The sequence below is a fragment of the Cyanistes caeruleus genome, chromosome 9 (assembly GCF_971803275.1).
Source record: "Cyanistes caeruleus chromosome 9, bCyaCae1.hap1.1, whole genome shotgun sequence".
NCBI lineage: Eukaryota > Metazoa > Chordata > Aves > Passeriformes > Paridae > Cyanistes > Cyanistes caeruleus.
The window spans coordinates 32,520,548-32,542,382 of record NC_141709.1 but is presented as its reverse complement, the minus strand read 5'-3'; the positions used below and the strand labels follow the sequence as shown (position 1 = coordinate 32,542,382).

Here is a 21,835-nt window from a genome sequence, read left to right as displayed (position 1 = left end):
TTAGTCTGAATCTGGTCTGCCAGGCCTTGGGCAGTGACCAGAACCTTCCAAGCATTCAATGTTGTGATCAGTTCACCCAGTTCACCTCTGGTTTGTAGCCTGACCAGTCTCAGGGGTTTTCAACCTTTCCTCTGATGGAGTTTTGTTTGTAACAAGAGCTGGGCCTCACAGAAGCATTATCTGGACTGCATTTCCCCAGTTTTCCTATGAAAAAAGCATCTATGCCCTGTTAAGATGCCTATTTTCTGTTGGCTCTTATTATCTGGTCCCTCAGTTGCCTTAGAAATCAGCTGGATCCACTGATACTTGTTAACAAAGCCACTTCAGATGTAATTTATAATTTGTTGATTTATTAAATTCATATATAGGATATCAATGAATATATAGGATATTAACCTGAAGAAACAAAGCACAGTTATGCTTTTAAAAATTAATTTCTATTTATTAATTCATAAAACCCCTTTCTTCTTTCAGCTCAGTTGAAGATTGACATATCTCCAGCTCCAGAGAACCCCCACTACTGCCTAACCCCAGAGCTGCTGCAAGTCAAGCTTTACCCAGACAGCAGAGTCAGACCTACAAGAGAAATCCTGGAGTTCCCTGCCAGGGATGTCTACGTCCCAAACACCACATACAGGTCAGAGTTGTGAAATCCATTTTGCTTTTCAGGGCCCAAGACTGGCAAGTGTAGAAATTCCTCCCTTATCAGCGGGGTTGTTGCAAAATTTGGTTTATGGGCAGAGGTGCTGTGCCAGAGGCACGGGAAGGGTTCAGGCTGACACAGCAGAAAAGGCTCAGCTGGGCAGGGACAAACATCAAACCTGGCTGTGAATAAGAACACAGGAGAGGTTTCTCCATTCCCAGAATTTGGGGTGGAATTTGGTTCAATTCTTTTCAGTTTTATGTAGGGTTTTTCCTTTGCTGGAGTCACCATTCTCCTACTGATTTTATTAATTTATGTCACTTTCAGTGACTTTTTCTTTTCTCTTCAAAGTGGGAGATAGAAATAGAGAAAAAATATAATCTCTTTGTTCCTATTTCCATTTTGGTTTCCAAGCAATTTCTTCATTTACAATACTTGACAAAAAATCTTCTGAAGCCCTGGAAAATAGGAAATTTTTCTAAATATCTTGGGAAACAGTAATTTTTCTGTAACAAAACCCAGGCTGGGACCAGATTTCTTTTCATTATGTACCATTATTAATTTAAAGCTTTTTCACAGTATCTTTGAAGACATTACATGTCTGAGTGGAATTGTCTTCATCAACTGAGTCATTTAAAAAAAATAGCAAATTTATTTAAATTTAGATACAAGCCAGGTTTTCATAAATCAAAATTTACAATAAGGGTTTTGTCAAGTTTCGTATCCTGTACTTGGAAAAAATCCCAGCCATTTATTTATTTGTCTATTTATTTATTGGACAGATAGTTTAACATTACAGTAAACCAGTACAAATAAACAACACTGCACAATCTCATCTCTGTTACAAACCCATGAGAAGTAAAAGGATTTTTGGTTTTTTGCAGCATTTCTGTAATTAACACATTCTGTTCACTGAGTTTCACACTGACAAATCACAACCAAAACCATTTCCTGTGCGACTGCAGGTGCTGAGATAAAAAATCCACACTGTACAAGGGTTGGGGAAGATAAACAAGTCAATATGACTCAGGGGAACTGCAGGACTGGGGGCTTTGTCAGTCAGCACTTCCAGGGCCAGCCCAAGGCTGTCACTCAGTGTTCTGCAGCTGAAATTCAACACGTGAGTGTCCCCAGGAGCTGGACCAGCCCTGTGCCATGGGTTGTGCCCTACTGGGTTTGTGGGCTGGCACCCTTGACCCTGATGGACCCTAAGTGAAAGGTGTTTTGTTGTGTTCTCACTTGGTTGTTTATTTAATTCCTTTGTTGGTTGGACTGAAAGGTCACAAAGGCTTGGCTCTGATTCATTTCAGGTGGGGAGAGCAGTGAGTTTGAAGGTTGGCTCTTCACTTTGAGTCGTGCAGTTACTCTGGGATCCCAAGGAGCAGGGCTGCTGTGCCTGCCCGTGTGCACACACCTGCAGCTGTGTGAGCACAGTGCTCCAGAGAGGATGGATTGGCTCAGCTACACCCCTGGAAAATTATCTGGAAATACCCAGAGCTCTAAAACGAGGAATTACCCAATTTCAATTGCTCCCAAAACATTCCACAACAAAAACATGAACCAAACATTCAATTAGTTACATCAAGAAACAAAATTACTTTTTTTTTTCCCTCTAAATGTTTTCCGTAGGGTTTTGCCAGCCCTTTGTTCCTAGAAAACCCTTTTTGTTTTCCTTACTACACAACCCAGAAAGGAATGCACAGCCTGAAAACCCATTCCCCCAAACAGTATCATCCAATATGTGACAGGTTGGCTCCTAGGCATTAGAATTTCATCCTGGGGAGGGAAAAGCTCCACGAAAAGTTGCAGCACGTTGACATCGGGGCTAGAGGGAATGACAATACTCACCAACTGTTTTGTAAGACTGTCTCAGATGCCTCAGGTTTATGTTTTGGAGAAATTCCATGCAGGGATGGATGGGGCAGGGACGTGGCATCTGTTGGTAAACGCAGCATCAAGTCCTTCGGTGCGGTAAAGTTCAGTGTGTTTGTTCTGAGTTAAAATGCAGCAGGTTGAGCACTCAGTCAAAGATTTTTAAGTCTGTTGGGTGGATCATTATTTTGGTTGACTTGAGCAGGTAGTATCTTCCTTTCTTAGGCTTCCAGTATAAGCCTTTTCCTCTGTCCAGCCTTCCCCTGGACCTTGGCATGACGTATTTCCCGTTCAGGTTGGTTTCCTCACAGTCGCTGTGCCACCAGCCTCCTGAGGAGCAACGTGGGAGTGTCAGACATTGTCTGTGCTCTATGCCAGAGTAAACAGCTCCTCTTTGCAACATAAATCTGCTTTAGACCCTAAATTTTAGCTGTATTGGCATTTACCCAGGATTCCCAAATCACTGAATTGTTTGGGTTGGGAAAGTCCTCTAAAGTTACTGAGTGCAACCATCTCCAGCACTGCCAAGGCCACCACTGCCCCATGTCCCCAAATGCCACATCTGCATGGATTTTAAATCCCTCCAGGGGTGGGGATTCCATCACCCTGGGCAGTTGTGCCAGGGCTGTACAGTTGTTTCTGTAAAGGAATTTTCCCTCTTATCAATCTAAGTCTCCCCTGGTGTAACTTGGGGTTGTTCCCTCTCCTCCTGTTCCTGGCAGCAGAGCACGGCCCCCCCGGCTGTCCCCTCCTGCCAGGGACTTGTGCAGAGCCAGAAGGGCCCCCTGAGCCTCGTTTTCTCCAGGCTGAGCCCCTTTCCCAGCTCCCTCAGCCCCTCCTGGGGCTCCAGACCCTTCCCAGCTCCATTCCCTGCCCTGCACACACTCCAGCCCCTCAATGTCCTTGTCCTGAGGGGCCCTTCCCTGGGCATAAGGGGACCCTCTTGGCATTCTTTCAGGCATCCACAATTTTCAAGGATGCCTAGGATGATGTACAAAGTGTTTGTTGCAGGAAGTAGGTGGCTGGAGAATACTTTTGTATCCCGTGGTTTAATAATTTAATTGCTCTTTCAGTTGTTTGCTTTCTGCTCTAAACTGGCAAACATAAAAGCTTTAGGAAATCAGAATTAAGAACCCTTTAACAAAGTTATCTCCAAGGAGAAATGGCCTCAGCCTTGCATCTCTTGCTCTTTTGAGAGTGATTATATTGAGTGTATTTGACAAGCAGCTAAAATGTTCCTTTGGGTGGAAACTCACTCATTAACTTTTGGGTTGTAGCCTGGGTTAGAAGTCAGTTTGTCTTTGGGTTTTTTGCAGAAAGGTATCAAACAATCCAACCTGTGGCTGCCACAGCAGACCAGGTGTCAGAGGAGGGACAGCCCTTTGCTTCAGAGTTTGGGATCTCATCCTGGGGGTTATTTCAGCCTGTGCTGCCCATTCTGTTTCTGGTGTTGGTCACTTGCACAGGAGGGCTGGATTAGATGGGATATTGGGAAGAAATTCTTCCCTGTGAGGGTGGTGAGGGGCTGGCAGAGGTTGTCTGGAGAGACTGTGGATTCCCCTGGATCCCTGGAAATGTCAAGGCCACACTGCACAGGGCTTGGGGCAGCCTGGGACAGTGGAAGGCGTCAGGGTTGAAACAGGATGAGCTTTAAGCTCCCTTCCAAGCCAAACCATTGCATGATGCAGTGATCATGGAGCAGAGGAGCTGCCATGCACGTGGGGACCATACCTAGGTGCTTCTCGGGGCAGTTGGAGTCGCTGGCCGTGTCCCCAGCCCGGTCTGCGGTGGAGAAGCGCAGCTCCGCGTGCTCCGGGAGCGCGTTGGGAATGCTCCCGGACATCCTGGACAGCTGCAGGGTGAAGTTGGTGCTGGGGCCCCCCAGGCTGAAGCTGTACTCGATGTGCCTCCTGTTCCCCCGCCAGTCCTGCAGCTCGATCCGCAGCAGGTAGTTGCCCTGCTTGGTGATGGAGTAGATCTTCTTCAGGCCCAGCCAGAATTCCTCTGCAAAGGTGGAGAAAAGAGATGCTGAATTTGATTTTAGGGATAAACCTGCAGGTAGCATGTGTGAAAATACAGTATTTAAAAGGCTTTATTAATTGCTTTAATTAATTCAGTGATTTGAGTCTTGGGGACTGTTGATCTTTGCAGAGGTCTGCTGCTACATTCTTTTTGTTTACCTCTGCTTAATTGCACACTGATGATCAATAAAAGCAAGAGTTCTAAATGAACTGGAGCTTCCCCCTTTAAGTTTCCCACCTCGTGTGAAACTGAGAGGGAGCTGGGGACATTTAAAAGGTGTGTAATTGGAAGTGTGTGACAAATGAAGCGAGTGACATACATAAAACCTAATGGCAATTGTTGCATTTTGGGAGGAAAGAGCTGCAGAACCAAACTGGGGTGTCAACACCCTCATCTACAAAGGGAATTTTTCTTTTGCTGGAATTTCTGATCATTAGTTTAATTGGTTTCATATATTATATTCATTAAGTAGCTTATTATCAGCGCAGTTAATTGCCACATGTAGAAATTGGGGCTGAATGTGAGTGCCATGCACACAGCTGGCATTTAAAGCCATAGAAAACAATGTGGTTGAAGAAAATACTCCCTAATTTCCAGGTTAGGAGCTGTAACCTGGTTTACTTTATCACCTCAGAAGATGCAGCAGAGCACTGAGTGGGACATAGCTGAGAGCAGTGAGATTCTCTGCAAAACTCAACGCTGAAAACATTTGGCTGTATCTTGGTGCAGTATTTGGGAATTGGCAGACCAGTCAAGGAGACACTAAAAAGCATCCAGCAGGATCAGATAAACTTTACAGGTGAAAGTTTTACCTCAGCTGTGAGCTCCTGTCCCAAAACTGAGGCAAAGGCTGAGATACAGCAGCTTTTTATTATACAATATGTGGAAATAAGTCAATATTGCTTCTCACCTTGGTGAGGTTTAGATCTGTGCTGTGCTTAGAAAGTCAGATTATTTCCTGAACAAAAAGTCACTCATCTCGTATGAGAACAACAAGGAAAATATCCTGGATGAGGAAGCTGTTGGGCAGCACTTGGTGCTACAAATCCCTTGGAGTTGATGATTAACAGGGGAATGTGGGTGTTTCTTCACCCTATCCAGCCGTGGAGGGGATTGGCCACTCTGGAGAAGCCTGAGGTGTTGGCTCAGGGGAGCACACACAGCCTTGGGCTCTCCTGAGGCTGGAAAAATTGGTGTGGTTTTAAGGGTAACAGGATTGCAGGAAGGTTCAGAGAAAGTAGTGACAGCAACTTCATGAGGTTTTGCCTTTGTGTATATTTAAAAGGCTTTGGTAGGTGCTTTTATAAGTAGTAAAATCTTGATAAAATAGTGTTTAAAGCTTTCTGGCCTTGATGCAGCTTCTAAACACGCATTTGAAGGGATGTCTTTGAGAATCTCATGATTCAGCTGTTATTTGCAGGTTTAGTCTGCTTTCCTTTCCATAAGAGGATTCAGCTTCTCAAATCAGTTGATACCAAGAGACACAAAAAAAAATGGATATTTACCATTGAGGTCACCAAAACCATTTGTGTAGGCATCCCAAGTTTGGTTGAAATCCAATGATCCATCCACTCTCTTCTGGATTACAGTCCAGGATGTGCCTGTGAAAAGGGGAAATAAGGCACAGCTTGGCCTTGGCCTCATTACCTGTCCCTGGGTGTGCTGTGGGGTGCTCCCATTTTGAGTTAATTAAACTCTTCATGAAGGGAATTCAAGAGAGCCCAACTGGAGTGAGCTCAGGGCCGCTCAAGTGCCCTCAGCCACGCTCAGGGTGACTCCACTCACAGAATTATTATTCTGTTAGGCTGCCTTAACTGGGTTTCACTTGTTTATGAGGGCTGAGAGACAGAGAAATTGATAAAGAAGAGATATGAAAAGCCCCAGAGATTGGCTCAGGCTCTGTGCTGATAGCGCCTGGCTGCTGGCACAGCTCCGGGGCAGGGATGAGGTGCTGGGGCCACGCTGCAGCTCCAGGGGGGTCTTCTCCTGACCTGAGCCCAGGTCATGACACCCTCACTTCAGCAGCTCCACCAAATGTAAGCAGAGGAGCTTTTTGCAGAGGGCAGCCCTGTGAGTTGTGTTTGCACATCCAAACACGTGAGGTGGCCCCGCGTGCTCCCCGGCCCTCTGAGGGCAGCAGGAAGGGGATGTGGGACAGAGCAGCTCTGGGGCATGCAGAGAAAGCAGGGAATGAGGCAATGGCCAAGCTGTGGGTGATCTTGGTGGCAAAAGGAACAAACTTGGGTTCCTTAGGAAGGTGGAGCTGGGGTAGGTGATGTGACAATCGTGTTCCTGGCTGCTGAGCCACCCAAACGTGGCACAGGAATCCTGTCCCAGGACTCACTTCTCTGAGCTGGTTTGGCACAGCTCAGTCTAAAACAGAGCCTGTTAATGAACAAAATCTTACTTTCTTAAAAGCAAATTGTTAGCTGTTTGCTTTTCTTTGGGAAATGCATTCATGGTTGCCCTATAATAGCTTTTATAATGACCATTTGCATTCCTTACAGCTAAAGAGGCTTGGGATTTGGATATCCTTAATTTATGTCACATGATTGAATGTCCTTTCCTCGGTATAAACAAGAGGGGAGTAAAGAATGAGAGCAGTGATAAGGAGATTTCAGGATATGGGAAACCTGAGTTCAGAGCAGACAGGCCACTAAGAGAAATCAAGAGGAGACATAAATCATAAGTTTTTGTGGGGAGACAAAGTTTGGCTTAGAGGAAGATATTTCTGTGAAAATCAGACTGTTGCTGGCACAGCTCTTACCAAATTTCATTTCACAGTAGACATTGAAAGCTTCTGATCCATTGGGCTGAATAGTGTAGACCCCACTGGCCTGCATCCCGGTGTGGTAGAGAGCAGTGCAGTCAGCAGCAGCACCTGGGGAAGCAAACAGCCTGTTAGAAATCCTGCTTGGGGAGTGCTGAGCTGAGGGATAAAGAGAAAAAATGGGAATGATCTTATTGGTAACTTTTACAATAAATGTCATGGAATGGGCAGGCTGCTTTGGACATAGGAGTGCAGCTGCCAAGGTGTACCTAGGCCTGACTGCCTGTCCAGTTCTTATGTTAGGCAGGGTTTCAATTTGGAGGATTTTGGAAAGTTTCTAAGGCTTAAGACTAGACTCTGGCAAATGGGCTTTCCTACCCCTTGTGAAGTTCCTAGAAAATACCATGCCCACTGCTCTGCTTCATCAGTGCCTTTCAACTTCAAAGAAAGGACTGCTAAATCTTATAATTAGCCAGTGTGAAGTAAATGAGTTCTCTGTTCATTCTCACAAGATAGGCATGGGTAAAAGCATGGTCACAGCATGTTTACAAGAGGGGAATGGATCCTGTTACTGCACTTCTGGACATTGTTGCTGTGTGTCACCCCAGAGACAAGTACAGCTGCAGTGGTGCTAAATAGATAATGACATTTTTTCCAAAGAAGGAAATCTAGTTCCTTCCTGCAGCCCAGATAAAAATCTTCTCCTTTTAGTCTTTGACTCCTAAAAACCATTCCAAGGCTGTCTCAGAGAATCCTGGGAGGGCAGCATGTGCTGTAGCCACGTCCCAGAGATGGGCTCTCACCATCAGCCCTGTATGTCCCAGCCGTGGGCTTGTGCACAGCAGAGGGGATGAGCTCTGGTTCCTGGTGCTCCTCCATGAAGGAATTCTCCAGTTCCTGGAGCTCGATGTAGTTTAGCTGGAAGAGCCATAATTACACTGTTAATTTCCCAAGGCTCTGGAATGATGAGATTCATAGATCAAGACAATGTCATGCAGAGAATAATTTTTCTTGCAAGTGTAATCCTGTAGAATATCCAATTTACCACATAAAAATAAATTCAGCTCCACTCTGGTGGATTTTAGGTGTAGGAATGCCAACTGTGCCACTGCTCCAACAGGGTAGGATTCATGAGGGGAGGAAATGTCCCCTTCTCATGTGGTGCATCTTAATGGGCAAACAGATTTATTTCCTCAGGTGACATCACTTAGACAAATAATACCAACAGCTAAGGAGGACAGAACCCACAGTTCCTTAGGCTGAAATGCATTTTCCTCTCAGAATAAAAGAAATCTGAGCATGTTGGTTTTACTGTATTTCAGTGATACATGCTGGACTTCCACTCTGGGAGTGGATTTTGGAAATTAATAAAGAGGTAGAAAGCAATGAGACTTCCAGAGCAATGGAAGAACAATAATGTGATAGATAATAAGAGGGGGGAAGAACCCAAATTAGCAGTCAGAAAATGCAGCAGCTTGGTGTTGAGATCTCAAAGTTGCTGTTGGCCATAGCTCCTGCCTGGCAGCACTGCAGCCTCTCCCCAAAACAGGGACCTCAAAGTGGTCCCCACCTTCCTCTCCACCCCAAACCAAGCAAGGGGTGCCTGACCCCAAGGGTTGGACCCTCAGCTCCCTCAGTGTTAGGAGAGGTGGAAGGAGAAGCAGGGGTGGTTCCTGTACCTTGTCCTCCAGCTCCATGATCTGGTTGTGCTGCCTGTCCAGCTGCACGTGCTGGTCCTCCACAGTTTTGAGGAGCTGCTTGATGTCATTGTCCTGCTGCTCCATGAAAGCCTGAGGACAGGGAAGGAAGGGTGGAGCAGGGTTAAGAGCAGCAGAAGACCTTTAACAGTGGTGCTGCCTCTAACTCTTGTCCTGGGGCCAGTTTTGAGAGGCACAAACCACTGAGCACTGCCCTTCCTTTTCCAGAGAATCCTTGAGTATCCCTAGCTGGAAGGGACCCACAAGGATCATCAAAGTCCAGCTCCAGAGGTTTGCCTGCTTTGCCTCTAAATTGAAAAATTCCTTTGCTTGTGGAGCAAACACCCATTTTTTTGAGACAAACTACTGACAGATATGTAGACTCTTTTTTTTTTAAATTGCTCTTTTCCTTCCATTTTCACATCCAGAACAATTACGTTCTGTGGAATCTGCCCTTGATTCAAACTAGATATATGGCACTGATCAAAAAAGGGAAAAATTCCCAGCATTTAGGGTATCAGCTTGGGATTTGAGAGATCAGGATTCATCTTTTTGCTTTGACACAAACATCCAATATTTTCCCATACAAATTGCTTGGCCTTTTTATACTTCTACAAAGTACAGTTAATATTTCCTTTTCTATCGAAAACCTTACACCCACCTAGCTACTTCCATGATTAACATATTAATTTTGTTAACACTTGTAAGGTTCTTTGGTTCTGGAGGTGCTACAGGTGCTGCAAATGCCCCTCTAAAGATTTAATTCTGCACTGAGCAGGCAGTTCCCCCTGCATTGATTTGGGATGAGCTGGTGATGTAAAAACCCATGAGCTTGGGAATCTCGTCATTTTCCCGATTGCAAAACTTTTTTATCATTGTGATTACAAAATTCCTTAAAATTGATTTGCAAATAAATACTGAAAATAGTACAGAGCTTTATAATTCCACAATTTTTCACTGATTTTGCCTGGGAATTTTACTGCAAAATTAAGGCTGTGTCAGAGTAAGACAACGATTTTTTTTTTTAAGGTTATTACAGTGATTTCTTTTTCAAAATACAGACTATTACTCCAGTGAGGAGCAAGGGAAAGCAGGAGCTTCTATTGCACAATTACTGATGATGGCATTAGAGTGTATTTTGGCTCAGTGTGTCAGGGCCTTTCACAAGTCACTTACTTTGAGTGAAGAAATTTCTTTTGTGTCTTGCACCAAAGGCTGGATAATGGCCAGTTTGGTGACCTTGTCCTCCAGTCCCCACACTTGCTCCTGCAGCTGGATTTTGTTTTGGATGAGGTCTTCAATCTTCAGGTTCATCTCCTGTGAGAGGTTCTTTATCTCCTCATTGTTGATTTGCAGCCTGGCCGTGGTTTGCCGGAGCTGTTCTTCTTCCTCCTTGATTTCGCTGGTTTGCAGGGAGAGCTCGTAAAAGGACCTGTCAAAAATGTAGAGTTTCTGAAAGATGTCGTTCATCTGGCCCTTGGTCTTGTGGACAAAATCTTTGAGGCCGTGGCCCAGCTGGAGGAGTCCATTGGCCAGGATTCGGACATCGTCCAACATCGCAAATCTCGATTTCGTTTCGGGAGATCCGGCGGAACCGACGGAGAAAAAATCCTTGTCAGCTCCAGCTGGGAGAGCCAGGGGGGCCAGGAACAGTAAAACTGGAATGATCTTCATGTTTCCTGCTCCTGGTTCTCTGCTCAGGATGCAGAGATTTCTCCCAGTGATAGCTTGTGCTCTGTGGCTTCTCTGAGTTGCAGAACTTGATCTATTTATACCCCTCTTCATTTTAGGAGAGGCAGAGGCGCGGGTTGATCATTAAACTGTGTGTGCTTGAACGAGTGTAACCCCTCCTGAATGTAGGCTGATACCTGGGAAGATAAAATTGAGAGACGGGCACGTTGCTGATTAAACTGGTTCTGAACTTTTCCATCTGCCAGGCCTTCTGGTGTAAAATGTTATTGATGACACGGTGTTTTCCACACAACTCTTTTTAATAGATTAATTTTGGGTCATAATCTTGGTAAGGGCTTAAATTGCTCCTTGTTTGTGTTGTTTTGTTCCCTTTATTGCCTCGGGAGTGTGAAAGGATTTTACCATGTTTAGGAGCACTGGATGTTCAGGTTGTGAAGCTCCTTGATGAGCTGTGGAAGGGCAAAATATTCCCAGATGATTCACACAACTTGATTTTCATCTCAGGCTGTTTTCTGATGTAACTCATTGTGCTGCAGTGGATTTACTTGTCATGGAGCCCAGATTAAGTGAGAAAGAGGGAATTAGGTCCAGAGATTGCCTGGATGTGATTCTACTGTGTTAAGGTTTGTGCAGTAATTTACACCATATAAAACTTATTTTTTAAGAGCTGCTTTGCAGAGGTGGGTGAGATAAATAATACCTCGCTTGCATTTCTCACCTTACCGTTCTTTTTGCTGTTTAAGATTCACACTGCATAAAGAAAGGCTGCAAGTGCTCTGAAATAAATGCCCAGTTCTGCAGTGGGTCTGTGCATGGAAACATGGGGTTTTTTTGGGTATTGCAGTGTGAGTGAAAGGTATTTCTCTTTCTGAACTCATTCATAGCAATCCAAGAAATCAAAATCAAGCATTGCACAATGTAATTTGGAGAGTTTTCAGGTTTTTGCTAAATTCCTGTATGGTTAGGAATTCTTCCCCTGGATTTTTTGTTGTGTTGTTGATGTACATATGCACATATGATATGAAACATCTATAGAAAAAAAATGTTTAAAAAATTAGATTTTTACCTCATATGTTGAACTTTTTGTATGCTTTGGGGTTGGTAATATGCAGGTAACCTTCCCATTCACAAATACTGTGAAAGTATTTTAGGTCTCAGATGAATTGCTGGGAAATTTTTTGTGCCAGTATGAGTGGGATCAGAGATACTGCAGTACCTGAAGTATGGAAAAACAGCAGAAGCAGGGAGATGATCAGGCCCAGTTCTGGTCAGAACAGGGATTCCTTCAAAAAAACAATTCTGAATTGTTTCTCTGGCATCTGACACAAGAATTTTGGGCTGCAAAACTTGAAGAACTGGTTGTAAAATTAAAAAAAACACAAACAACCCAAGCAAATGTATAGACATTCCTCAATTCACTTCACAGTGCTTGAGTGGCTTTGGTTTTATGTGGTTTCAAATGAACCATTTTCTTTTTTAACTATTTCATACAAGAAATCATTCTGGTTTATTTTGAATTCTTCCTAATCCCACCCCCTTCCAAAAATCTTTCTTCTTGGCTTAGTCTTTAGAAAAATATGGGGAGTTACTCAAGAAATAGCCATGAAATGACCAAACAGCTGGGGATCAGACACTGTCCCAGGTTTCTACAACTTGTGTCCCATGTGCTGCTGGTGCTGCTCAGGCACGACATTACCTATGGAAAAGGTTTGTCTTTCCAAAGGGAAAAGGCAGCTAAAAGGCCCTGATGTCAAATATTAATAAAGCACTAATTATCTGCCAAGCATATTTCCATATTAATGCCAGGGCCAGGGAAGTTAGGCAGTGCTAAACTCACTGCAGAGCACCCCTAGATGTCACAACAGTCCCACAGTCCAGAAGAAAAGTGGGACACAGGAAAGCAGAGAGGAGAAAAGCTCCTGGCATGACTAAACCATAAAATCAGGAGCTGTGGAAACCCTAAGAGGGAATCCTGCCTCTGAGAGTTGTCAGCACAGTCAGGAAAAGATGTATATAGCAAACATGATCCTGAAGATCTTTCATACACCTGGATGACCCTGATTATGAGCTTTAAATGATTTTTATAGTGGGAATAAAGCAAAGAAAAAGGTCTCTGGGTTTTACTGGAAAGGGAAATTTTCATGATGGTTAGAAATTCCCTCTAAGAGTTAGGAGCAGCTCTTAATGTTTTAATACCTGTGTGAAGGATTTTGCAAAATGACTGCAATGATATTACATAAATATTTAGAGGAGTGCCTGGTGCCATTATTTCCATGGCTTGGGAAGCCTTTGCACTTTAGCAATTTATTTTATGGAAGTTAAAGTACTTTTGAGATCTGTTTGAGATAACAGGATAAGCTTTGCATATATTTGGTGTAGCATTTTAAGGAAAGCTCCAAACACAAGCCCCTGGGTTTAAAGCTCCTGCCTGAAACTTTTATTGACAGAAATCAGGACATTTATAATGTTCCTGTCACTTTTGCAGCCATCAGTCCCTTTCCATGGCTCCAGAACTGTGTTTAGACAGGAAGATCTGAGGTTTTTAGTTATGTAGGTTTAGGGTAGAAGAGAGGCTGGGAGAGCTGGGGATGGAGAAGAGAAGGCTCTGGAGACACTTCAGAACCCTTTCCAGTACCTAAAGGGGCTCCAGGAGAGCTGGAGAGGGACTTGGGACAATGGCCTGGAGTGACAGGGCAAGAGGTGACGGTTTTAACCTGAAAGGAAGTAGGTTTAGATTAGATTAGATATTTGGAATAAATTAATTTCTGTGTGGGTGGCAAGGCCCTGGCACAGTTTGTCCAGAGAAGCTGTGGCTGCCCCATTCCAGAGAGTGTCCAAGGACAGGCTGGACAGGGTTTGGAGCAGTCTGGGACAGTGGAACGTGTCTCTGGACATGGCAAGGGGTGGAATGAGGTGATCTTTACACCCCTTCCAACCCCAACCAGTCTGGGATTCTGTGATCAGGTAAAGCAGGATTTTTCCATTTGGGGTCACATTCTGATTTGCAAGCTGGGCATTTTCCCCCCTCCTTCCATGTAAGTTTTCCACAAAGGGAAGATGCCTGTAATAGGAAACCCTCTGGAGAGAGGCTGCCTGAACAGGAGGAACATCCCCCTTTCCCCTGTTCCCATCTGAAATCCCAAAAGCACCATGAGCTTCTTCCCAGTGAAATGCCCTTAATGAGGGCTTGAAAAGCAGTGGAGAGGGGAACAACCTGTCCCTTTCCTCAGCATCAATCATTCCTTTGCATAAGACTGCCTTTAATATAAGGGATCCTGTAGCCTGGCTTCACAAATACCTTAAATCCTTCTCTTAAGCACTAATAATACTTAATAAAAGTTTTATGAGCAAGGTACATTTTAGAGTAAATTTTCATATCCATTTTCATTTTAAAAAGAACATCAAGCAGCAAATGTATTCATGGCAGAACAAAGTAATTTAGGAGAGTCACAAAAATGGCCCTGGCCCCTTCTGAAATAGTAGGAGAGCGTTGATTTGACAAAGTGACCAGTGGGGATGGGATTCAAAAACTTAATTCACCATGAAGGACTTGAGAGGGAAGAAATTCCCACTTGCCTGCTAAACTTATTCCTCTGCCTGCAGGGGTGAAGCAGAGCCTGGTTCATAAGGCTGTCCCAAATATCCCTGGAGCTGGACTGCTCTTAGGGAATTCCTTAGGATCAGCATTAGCTGTGTCTGTGTGGGTGGGACTGTTTGGGGAGCAAATGGAATTGCCATCAGAACCAAGTCCTTGGGTGGGATTCATTGGCCAAAAGATTGTCTTTAGTGCCATTTCAGGCAGCCAAGGGCAGCCTCCCTTTGCAGCTGCTCCTCCAGGAGTGTGTCCCACCAGTGCAGGTGTTTTGGAAACTCCTGGCATCTAAAAGGCACCAGGTACCTTCCCTGAGTTACTGCCCTCCTGAGAATCCAAAAAAGAGTCTTTTTGTTATCAGCCTCCTGCTGCCAGCACTCGACAGCAGCTGCTTTATTACACCTTAAATGTTGTCCTGCTGTGCTCCTCACTTCACTTTTCTCAGGCCATCTGGCATCTGTTGTCTCCCTGGGACAAGGAACAGTTGGAAATTACTTACAAATTGTGTTCAGACCCATGGAACAGTTCCCAGAGGGAAGGGAACCTCTTTTTCCTCTTGCCTCACAAGCCAGGGGTGTTAGAGGGTTGGTTCTGCAGTGTTTGAGCAGAATGCACCGTGCCAGTCCTTTATCCCTGGGAGCTGGAGGCAGCACTTGAAGCCCTCGCTGTGATCATCTGTGAATCCATGGAGCTTCCATGTAATCATCCCTCCTGGATCCCCTGGTGGGAGCTGCAGGGGCCAGGCTGGCCAAGGAGAAATGTGCTGGTGCAGGCAGGGCCGTGTGGGAGATGGATTGGAGATTTCCAGGCTGGTTTTTTAAAGTTGTGTAGTAATTCAAACATTTAGACTTGTTTGGCAGCAAAAGAGTGTTTGTTTCCTTTGAGTAACTGAGTGTTGAGGTGGAAAAGTCTGTGGGGGATGTTGCTTTTTTTTTGTCTTTAAAAGAACATCAAGGAACTTTGTGTTGGTCTAAATTACTGCACAAAGGACAGGTAGGGGTTTGTAGTGGACAGTTTTGCTGATAAAGGGTGAATCCTGCTTTCACCTTGTTGGCAAGGGCCCAGCAGGGCTCAGAGAACAGAAAATACTGCAGAATTTTGCATCTCTCATGGCTGTTAAAGTAATGCCAGACTTGGAGAAACAGGATTGGAAGGGGTTTCCAGAATGTGACCCCTGCCCAGTGAAGGTTGAGGTTGTCTTTAAACCCATCTGGAGAGTGTCTGCCTCACCTGCTCTGAGAAACCACCAGAAAATGGAGGTTTCACACTCTCCAAGGCAATTTGTTCTACTGCTTTACCTCTCCTTACAGCCAGAACATTTTCCCCTGTGCCTCACCTAAATCTCCTGTGCTGCAATTTCCTCCCATTACGTCCTGCCACATTCCCTGTGGATGTGATGAGCACTTTATTACTTCAGACTTTGAAACAGTTCTTTGGATACCTATGAGTGTTGTCATTACCTGAAGCTACACGTATCAATTTTGTTTAATCCATTCTCAGAAGAAAAATGTAACCTGAAGTCATCCTGATGTCAGGAGATTTAAAAAAGAAAAGAAAAAAAAGGACAGGCCACAAGAAGGAAGGTATTTAACAGAAACCAGCTGCTTTGTGTTGAGCAAAATACAAAGTAAAAGAAAGTAAAGCTTTTGTATTCATATGTTTTCTTTCCACTTGAACTTCTCAGATTGTAGAATCACTGGGAAATTTTTAGATGGATTTTTCCAGTATCCTTCTAAACAAGAACTGTTTCAAAATATGATAAGAGTTTAAAAATGATGTCTGAAATAAGAGGTCATTACCAAAGACAAATTGTTTGTCTGGGTGTGCACTGCATCTGAGAGAATGGAAAATGTCAAACCCTTCCCTTTGAGCATTTCCACAGAGGTTTAAATAACAGCGTTAATGAAGGTGTGACCCCTCTCATCACCTGCTGCCTTTGTCTCTTGCAGGAACCTCCTTTATGTGTATCCACAGAGCCTTAACTTCGCCAACCGCCAGGGATCTGCCAGGAACATCACAGTGAAAGTGCAGTTCATGTATGGAGAGGATCCCAGCAATGCCATGCCGGTGAGGGGACCTCTTTGTGCTCCGTGGGAAGGGCAGAGCACTCCTTGCAGTCAGGAAACCCCTGTGTTAAACCTCACTGAAATGCATTTCTAAATAACAAGTTCAGAGGAATAGAAAATTATATTTCAGAGCAAAGAGTGCAGTTGTGTAGAGTTTGCAAGGTAACAGTGGAGCACGTTAACATTCATTTAATGTTAATTTTAACATGAGATTATTGAATGTAAGGGTGGTGAGGCCCTGGCAGAGGTTGCCCAGAGAAATTCTCCATCCCTGGAAGTGTCCAAGGCCAGACTGAATGGTGCCTGGAACAACCTGGGATAGTGGAAGGTGTCCCTGTCTCATTCCAAAGATGGGATTTAAATTCCCTTCCAACCTATCCCATTCTGGGATTCTGTGTTTGCAGCAGACGCTGCTCATGGTTGGAATAGAAGGTTTGCTTCCATGACAAAGTAATTAAAGGTGACAGCTTTGTTCAGGGCCAGCAGTGATCCTCACTCAGAGAGGATCTGTGCAGGGGTGGTTCCATCCATCAGTTCTCCTGCCTTGTCTGTGTCCACGTGTCACTGGAGTTGTTTAAGTTGTGCCTTTTCAGTGACTGAGTGAAGTGCTGCCTCTAAGTGAAGGGGCTGGCAACAAGCAAGTCTAACTGTACAGGTGCACAATAGATGGAGCTCTAAATGTCTCTGCAGGATGATGGAACAAATTCCTGGCAGTTTTATAGGAGACTTTCTGTGCTTTTTTCCTCTTTTTGCAGGTCATCTTTGGCAAATCCAGCTGTCCTGAGTTTTCCAAAGAAGCATACACAGCTGTGGTGTATCACAACAGGTAAAACACAGTGTGGAGGTGCAGTTACTCACCAGTGACTGGTGTTAATTAGTTAACAATCAGCATCTGGATAGCACTCACAGTGACTGCAGTGCCACTTGATGCTGTCCTTAGAGTTTTGTGACAAGTGGGAGACAGAGTCTTTGTTTGCTGTGGTACAAATCAGCTTTGTGTGGTCCTCAGCACGTAGCCCAGCTCAGCAGATGCTCCAAGTACAACTCCAGTCAGTAGTCATGAAGATTTATGTTCCAAACTCAAAGTAGCAGGTGCCCCCGTTGTTGTCTTGGAGCCTTTTAGGCATTAGGTACAAGTTGGAACTCCTTGGTCTTGAAAATAATTCCATTGCAGCTGGGGTGAGGAGTGCTGAATCCAGCAGGAACATTTTCCTGGCTTTGCAGCTGTTCCAGGGAGAGATGTTCCAGGGGAGATTCCTGTCCTGCAGGTCGGGCTTGTGGCAGTGTCCACGTTGAGATGAGAGTTAATCACTCATGTGGTTCTGAGTGCCTGTTGAGGAGGACAAGGCTGCTGCCCATTTTTTTGTGGATTAGAAGTTTTTCCAGTCCATGGTGATCATAAAGGGAACTTTAATCCCTTGGGATAGCCCATATGCTCCCTTTTCTGCAGATCCTTTAATTTAGAGGGTTCAATCTCAAGCACAAGGTAACAAACCACTGTGGGTGACTCAGCTGAGGCTCTGCTCTCTGCACAGATCTCCTGATTTTCACGAGGAAATCAAGATTAAGCTTCCAGCCACTTTGACAGACCACCACCACCTGCTTTTTACTTTCTACCACGTCAGTTGCCAACAAAAACAAAACACACCCCTGGAGACCCCAGTTGGCTACACCGTGAGTGTATTTCCATCCTTACATTTTTCAGCATGGGATTCAATCAAATGAATTTCTGTCTCTTTGTTTAGCATCCCTGTGAACTCATATCCCATTGGAGAGCTTGAGAAATTGGTGAAAGCTCAGAGAAGCCTTAAGAAATGTGTGCTTTTGTTGTTTTCTTCTCTTTCCAGTGGATCCCGATGCTTCAGAATGGCCGGTTAAAGACGGGTCAGTTCTGTCTTCCCGTGTCATTGGAAAAGCCACCACAGGCTTATTCAGTGCTTTCTCCAGAGGTGAGCTGAGTTCTGCCTGCTGGAAACCAGCAGAATACACCTGAGAAAAAATGAGAGGATGTATGTGTACATACCTGTGTGTGTGCATTTATTTATTCCTTAAATACTGTTAAATTTAGACAGAATTTCAGTGCTTGTTTGTGGCTATGTTTGTGTGTGATCTGACCAAAATAAATGAAAATAAATGAAATTTTAATTAGCAGACCCTAAACTCTCTGTCACATCCTCTCTCATTCTTCCCTCCACCTGCAGGTTCCTCTCCCTGGGATGAAGTGGGTGGATAACCACAAAGGGGTTTTCAACGTGGAAGTTGTTGCTGTGTCATCCCTCCACACTCAGGTAGGTGCTGAGAGCAGTCACTGGAATTGAGTCATCTTCTGACAGCTGAAACACTGTCAGAGCTGATGCTGTGAAGGGTGTAACAATCCCTTGTAGTGAAATTACAATCTCATTTTTAGTTCTGAGCCAGCACACCTGTTTTTCCACATTCTGCTGAGGGTATATTTGAGAAGTTATGCTTTAAAATATGAGTGGTTTGGCCTTTACTCACAGGGGGTGAATGGTCAACAGTGTTCTCAGACCTCAGCCTGTTGTGTTTGATACAGCAGCTCCAACACAGCCCAGGCAAAGGATGTTTTCTTGTTCTTGCTTTCTTGTTCTTCCCTTTCCCCTTCTCCTCTTTTGTTTCTTCCTGTATTTTCCCTCTGTCTGTCTTTGATCTGAAAATAAAGATGACAGTCATTTTGTTTAATCATTTCAGCTTTTGTTTTATTAATTCCCACTGTGTCATTTTGATGACTTCTGCGTGTTTTATTTGTGCTGTAAATAGTAATGTGATTTTAGTGCATTTTTTTCTGTTTTTTTCTCAGAATACACAATCTGTGGGTCCTCTAAACTAGAATTAGAATTAAATACGGACAGATCTCTCAAAGATACTGAATTTCTGCTAATTTTGTGAGATTAAATGCCCAGATAGAAAAATGAGGGCGAGAACCCATCCATGAGACACAGATCCATAGAAAACGAAAATATTTTGGAGATTCTTGCTGATTATTGGCTTTTTGCTTGTTGTAGGACCCTTACCTCGACAAGTTCTTTGCACTTGTCCATGCTCTGGATGAGCACATGTTCCCTGTGCGAATAGGAGACATGAGAATTATGGAAAACAACTTGGAAAATGAACTGAAGAGCAGCATTTCAGCTTTAAATTCCTCTCAACTGGAGCCGGTAGTGCGATTTCTTCATCTCCTGCTTGACAAACTGATCCTTCTGGTAGTAAGACCTCCTGTCATTGCAGGCCAAATAGGTATTTTATTTAAAGTTTTATAGAGAATTACATAGCTGAAAGTGTGACATTTCCAATTTTATCATATTTATGTAGAAGTAAAAAAGTCCATTTTTATGCTTTATTTTAGTGCCACTAATATACCAAGTGTCTCCCAAATAAAACATGCTGGCATCCAGATCTGGGATGATATACACAGGAGCAATATTTAATAGAAAGCTTCTAAGAAGGACTGGGAATTTGGTTTTCAAATTGAGCCACCAGAAAAGAGCCTGATTTTCCTGGGTGCTCAGCATGTTTTGACCACTGGAGCTTGTTAAGGTGTCTCCATGTTTCCTGACAGAAAGTAGGGATTTCAACTTTATTAGTCACCTTGGAAAATCTGCAAGTAGATAAAGTAGGGAAATACAGATGCTGCATGTTCCTGTTGTGGATCCAATACTGCCAGCATGAATAATCCCTTATTTTGCTCCCTGAGAAGGGCTAAGCTCTGAGAGTACAAAAAATCTCAAGTTTAAGTCAGGATTAGATCCTTAGTATTTTAAACAGCAGTTTTTGCTGATGTTTTTTTGTAGGAAACCTGAGTTTGGACATGGTGGAATATTAGGATCTAAGACTGCTTTAAAAATACTTGTAAAAATATTTTCTTAGCTATAACATTTATTTATTTAATCTTTCTGGGGAAGAATTTATCTGCATTTTTATTTTATAGTTCAATATTTCATTCTTTCATTGCTCTGTATTCGTGTAGTTAGTTTGTATGGAATATTATGGACATTAGTGACTGGATTTATTTTAAATAAGATTTTCATTCTCTAGCTACTGTTTTATTCAACCTTAATTCTTCTAGAATATCTGCATCGGTCTGTGTGTAGATTTTTGTGTTCATTTTCAGAGCAGCTTTTTTCTCAAAATAAAATGAAATTGTTCTTGTGATAAAATTTGTCCTTTGGCTAAGGCTTAAATAGGTGAAATAATTAACTGAGAAGAGCATGATAAATATCCAAGGGGTATTATCCATCAATTAAACAAAGACTTGATCTTGTTACCATTGCAGCTGATGACCAAAGTTGGGCTGGTTCCAGAAATGGAGCCTAAATTCATTAAATTTATTATTAATGAGAGTGGCAGCTGATCACTGGAACAGCTGGCCTGCTCTCGGGCTGGTTAGACCTGGTTCAAACACCAGGCTCAGTCTGGGATGAGAAAGGCTTGCTAGGCTCCAAGAAGCTCCACCATTTACCCTCTACAGCACATTTAGGATTTCCCCTGGGTCCTGCTGCAGTCTAAACCAAACTCCTTCCTTTTTTGCTTTCAGTTAACCTGGGCCAAGCATCTTTTGAAGCGATGGCATCGATCATAAACAGGCTTCACAAGAACTTGGATGGCAACCAGGACCAGCATGGCAGGAACAGCCTTCTTGCCTCCTATATTTATTATGTTTTTCGCCTACCCAACACCTATCCCAACTCACCATCACCAGGTAGCTCTTTCTTTTCTTTTTAATTTCAAGTTGGTTAAAAGAGGGCAGAAGCCACTTGCTGCCAGGTGTTCCTGAGCTCCAAGTGTCTGCTTGTCACTTAAAAATGAGTTAAATTACTTTTAGTTGTGTCAGAGATTTAATTATTTGATGATTTTAAGTAACAGTGTCACTGCTGAAGGATCATGAATTATGGCAAAAAACTGGGGTTTTAGGGACTTTTCTATGGGACAGGTGTGATGCACTCCTGGCCTGTCATGTTTCCCAGTCTCCTTCATAAAAACTTTAATATTTTAATCCAGTTCCAGCAAAATTTTAAACACTGGCTGGATAGAATAGATATCCAAAGGGTATTATCCATCAATTAAACAAAGACTTGTTGATGACTAAAGTCAGGCTGATTTGAGAAATAGAGCTTAAATTAATTTGATTTATTATTTATATAATATTTTACATATTTTAATGTATGTGTATATATATAATGTCTTTATTTTTATGTACACATACAAAATATAGACATTATATATTTAAAGCAGGAGTGTAAAACACTAGAAAACAAGAAAACACATGTCTGGGTACAAGAGGGAAACTAATCCCAGCCCTGCTGAGGACAAGGGATGGGAAAGAGGTAGTGTGAGTGGCAGCCATGGAAAACCAGGCTTTTGAAGGAATGTTCAGGCACAGAGTGGGAAAGCTCTGAGAGGTGTTGGGAAGGTTTTGTACCTCAAATTGTGCCCACCTGTGGTGGGTTTTGAGTGTGAGGTCTG

At 43.5% G+C, this 21,835-nt stretch overlaps 2 protein-coding genes and 1 long non-coding RNA gene across 33 annotated transcripts in view; 1 reads left to right on the top strand and 2 right to left on the bottom strand.

Annotated features, from left to right (window-relative positions):
- DOCK7 (dedicator of cytokinesis 7) overlaps window positions 1-21,835 on the top strand; it is a 91,723-nt gene that overhangs the window by 33,581 nt on the left and 36,307 nt on the right. For all 31 annotated transcript variants that reach the window (XR_015290413.1, XR_015290414.1, XM_086901774.1 and 28 more), the window contains exons 14-21: window positions 475-637; window positions 16,238-16,355; window positions 17,110-17,180; window positions 17,890-18,028; window positions 18,202-18,303; window positions 18,556-18,642; window positions 19,378-19,609; window positions 20,907-21,071. Coding sequence is in view for 29 of the 31 variants with exons in the window: in XM_086901774.1 (XP_086757900.1) it covers window positions 475-637; window positions 16,238-16,355; window positions 17,110-17,180; window positions 17,890-18,028; window positions 18,202-18,303; window positions 18,556-18,642; window positions 19,378-19,609; window positions 20,907-21,071 (1,077 nt within the window). In the remaining 2 variants the exon portion in view is untranslated. The remainder of the gene's footprint in view (window positions 1-474; window positions 638-16,237; window positions 16,356-17,109; window positions 17,181-17,889; window positions 18,029-18,201; window positions 18,304-18,555; window positions 18,643-19,377; window positions 19,610-20,906; window positions 21,072-21,835) is intronic.
- On the bottom strand, window positions 1,276-15,844 carry ANGPTL3 (angiopoietin like 3). Its single transcript, XM_023932310.2, has 7 exons — window positions 10,181-15,844; window positions 8,987-9,097; window positions 8,111-8,225; window positions 7,305-7,418; window positions 6,043-6,138; window positions 4,247-4,519; window positions 1,276-2,845 (listed from the first exon to the last, which is right to left on the bottom strand). Exons 1-7 carry the CDS (start codon window positions 10,787-10,789, stop codon window positions 2,664-2,666), a joined length of 1,500 nt encoding a protein of 499 aa, XP_023788078.2. The 5' UTR covers window positions 10,790-15,844; the 3' UTR covers window positions 1,276-2,663.
- Window positions 16,474-19,022, bottom strand: LOC147651764 (uncharacterized). The gene is made up of 2 exons (XR_015290419.1): window positions 18,854-19,022; window positions 16,474-18,343 (listed from the first exon to the last, which is right to left on the bottom strand). It is a non-coding gene; the product is annotated as an uncharacterized LOC147651764 (long non-coding RNA).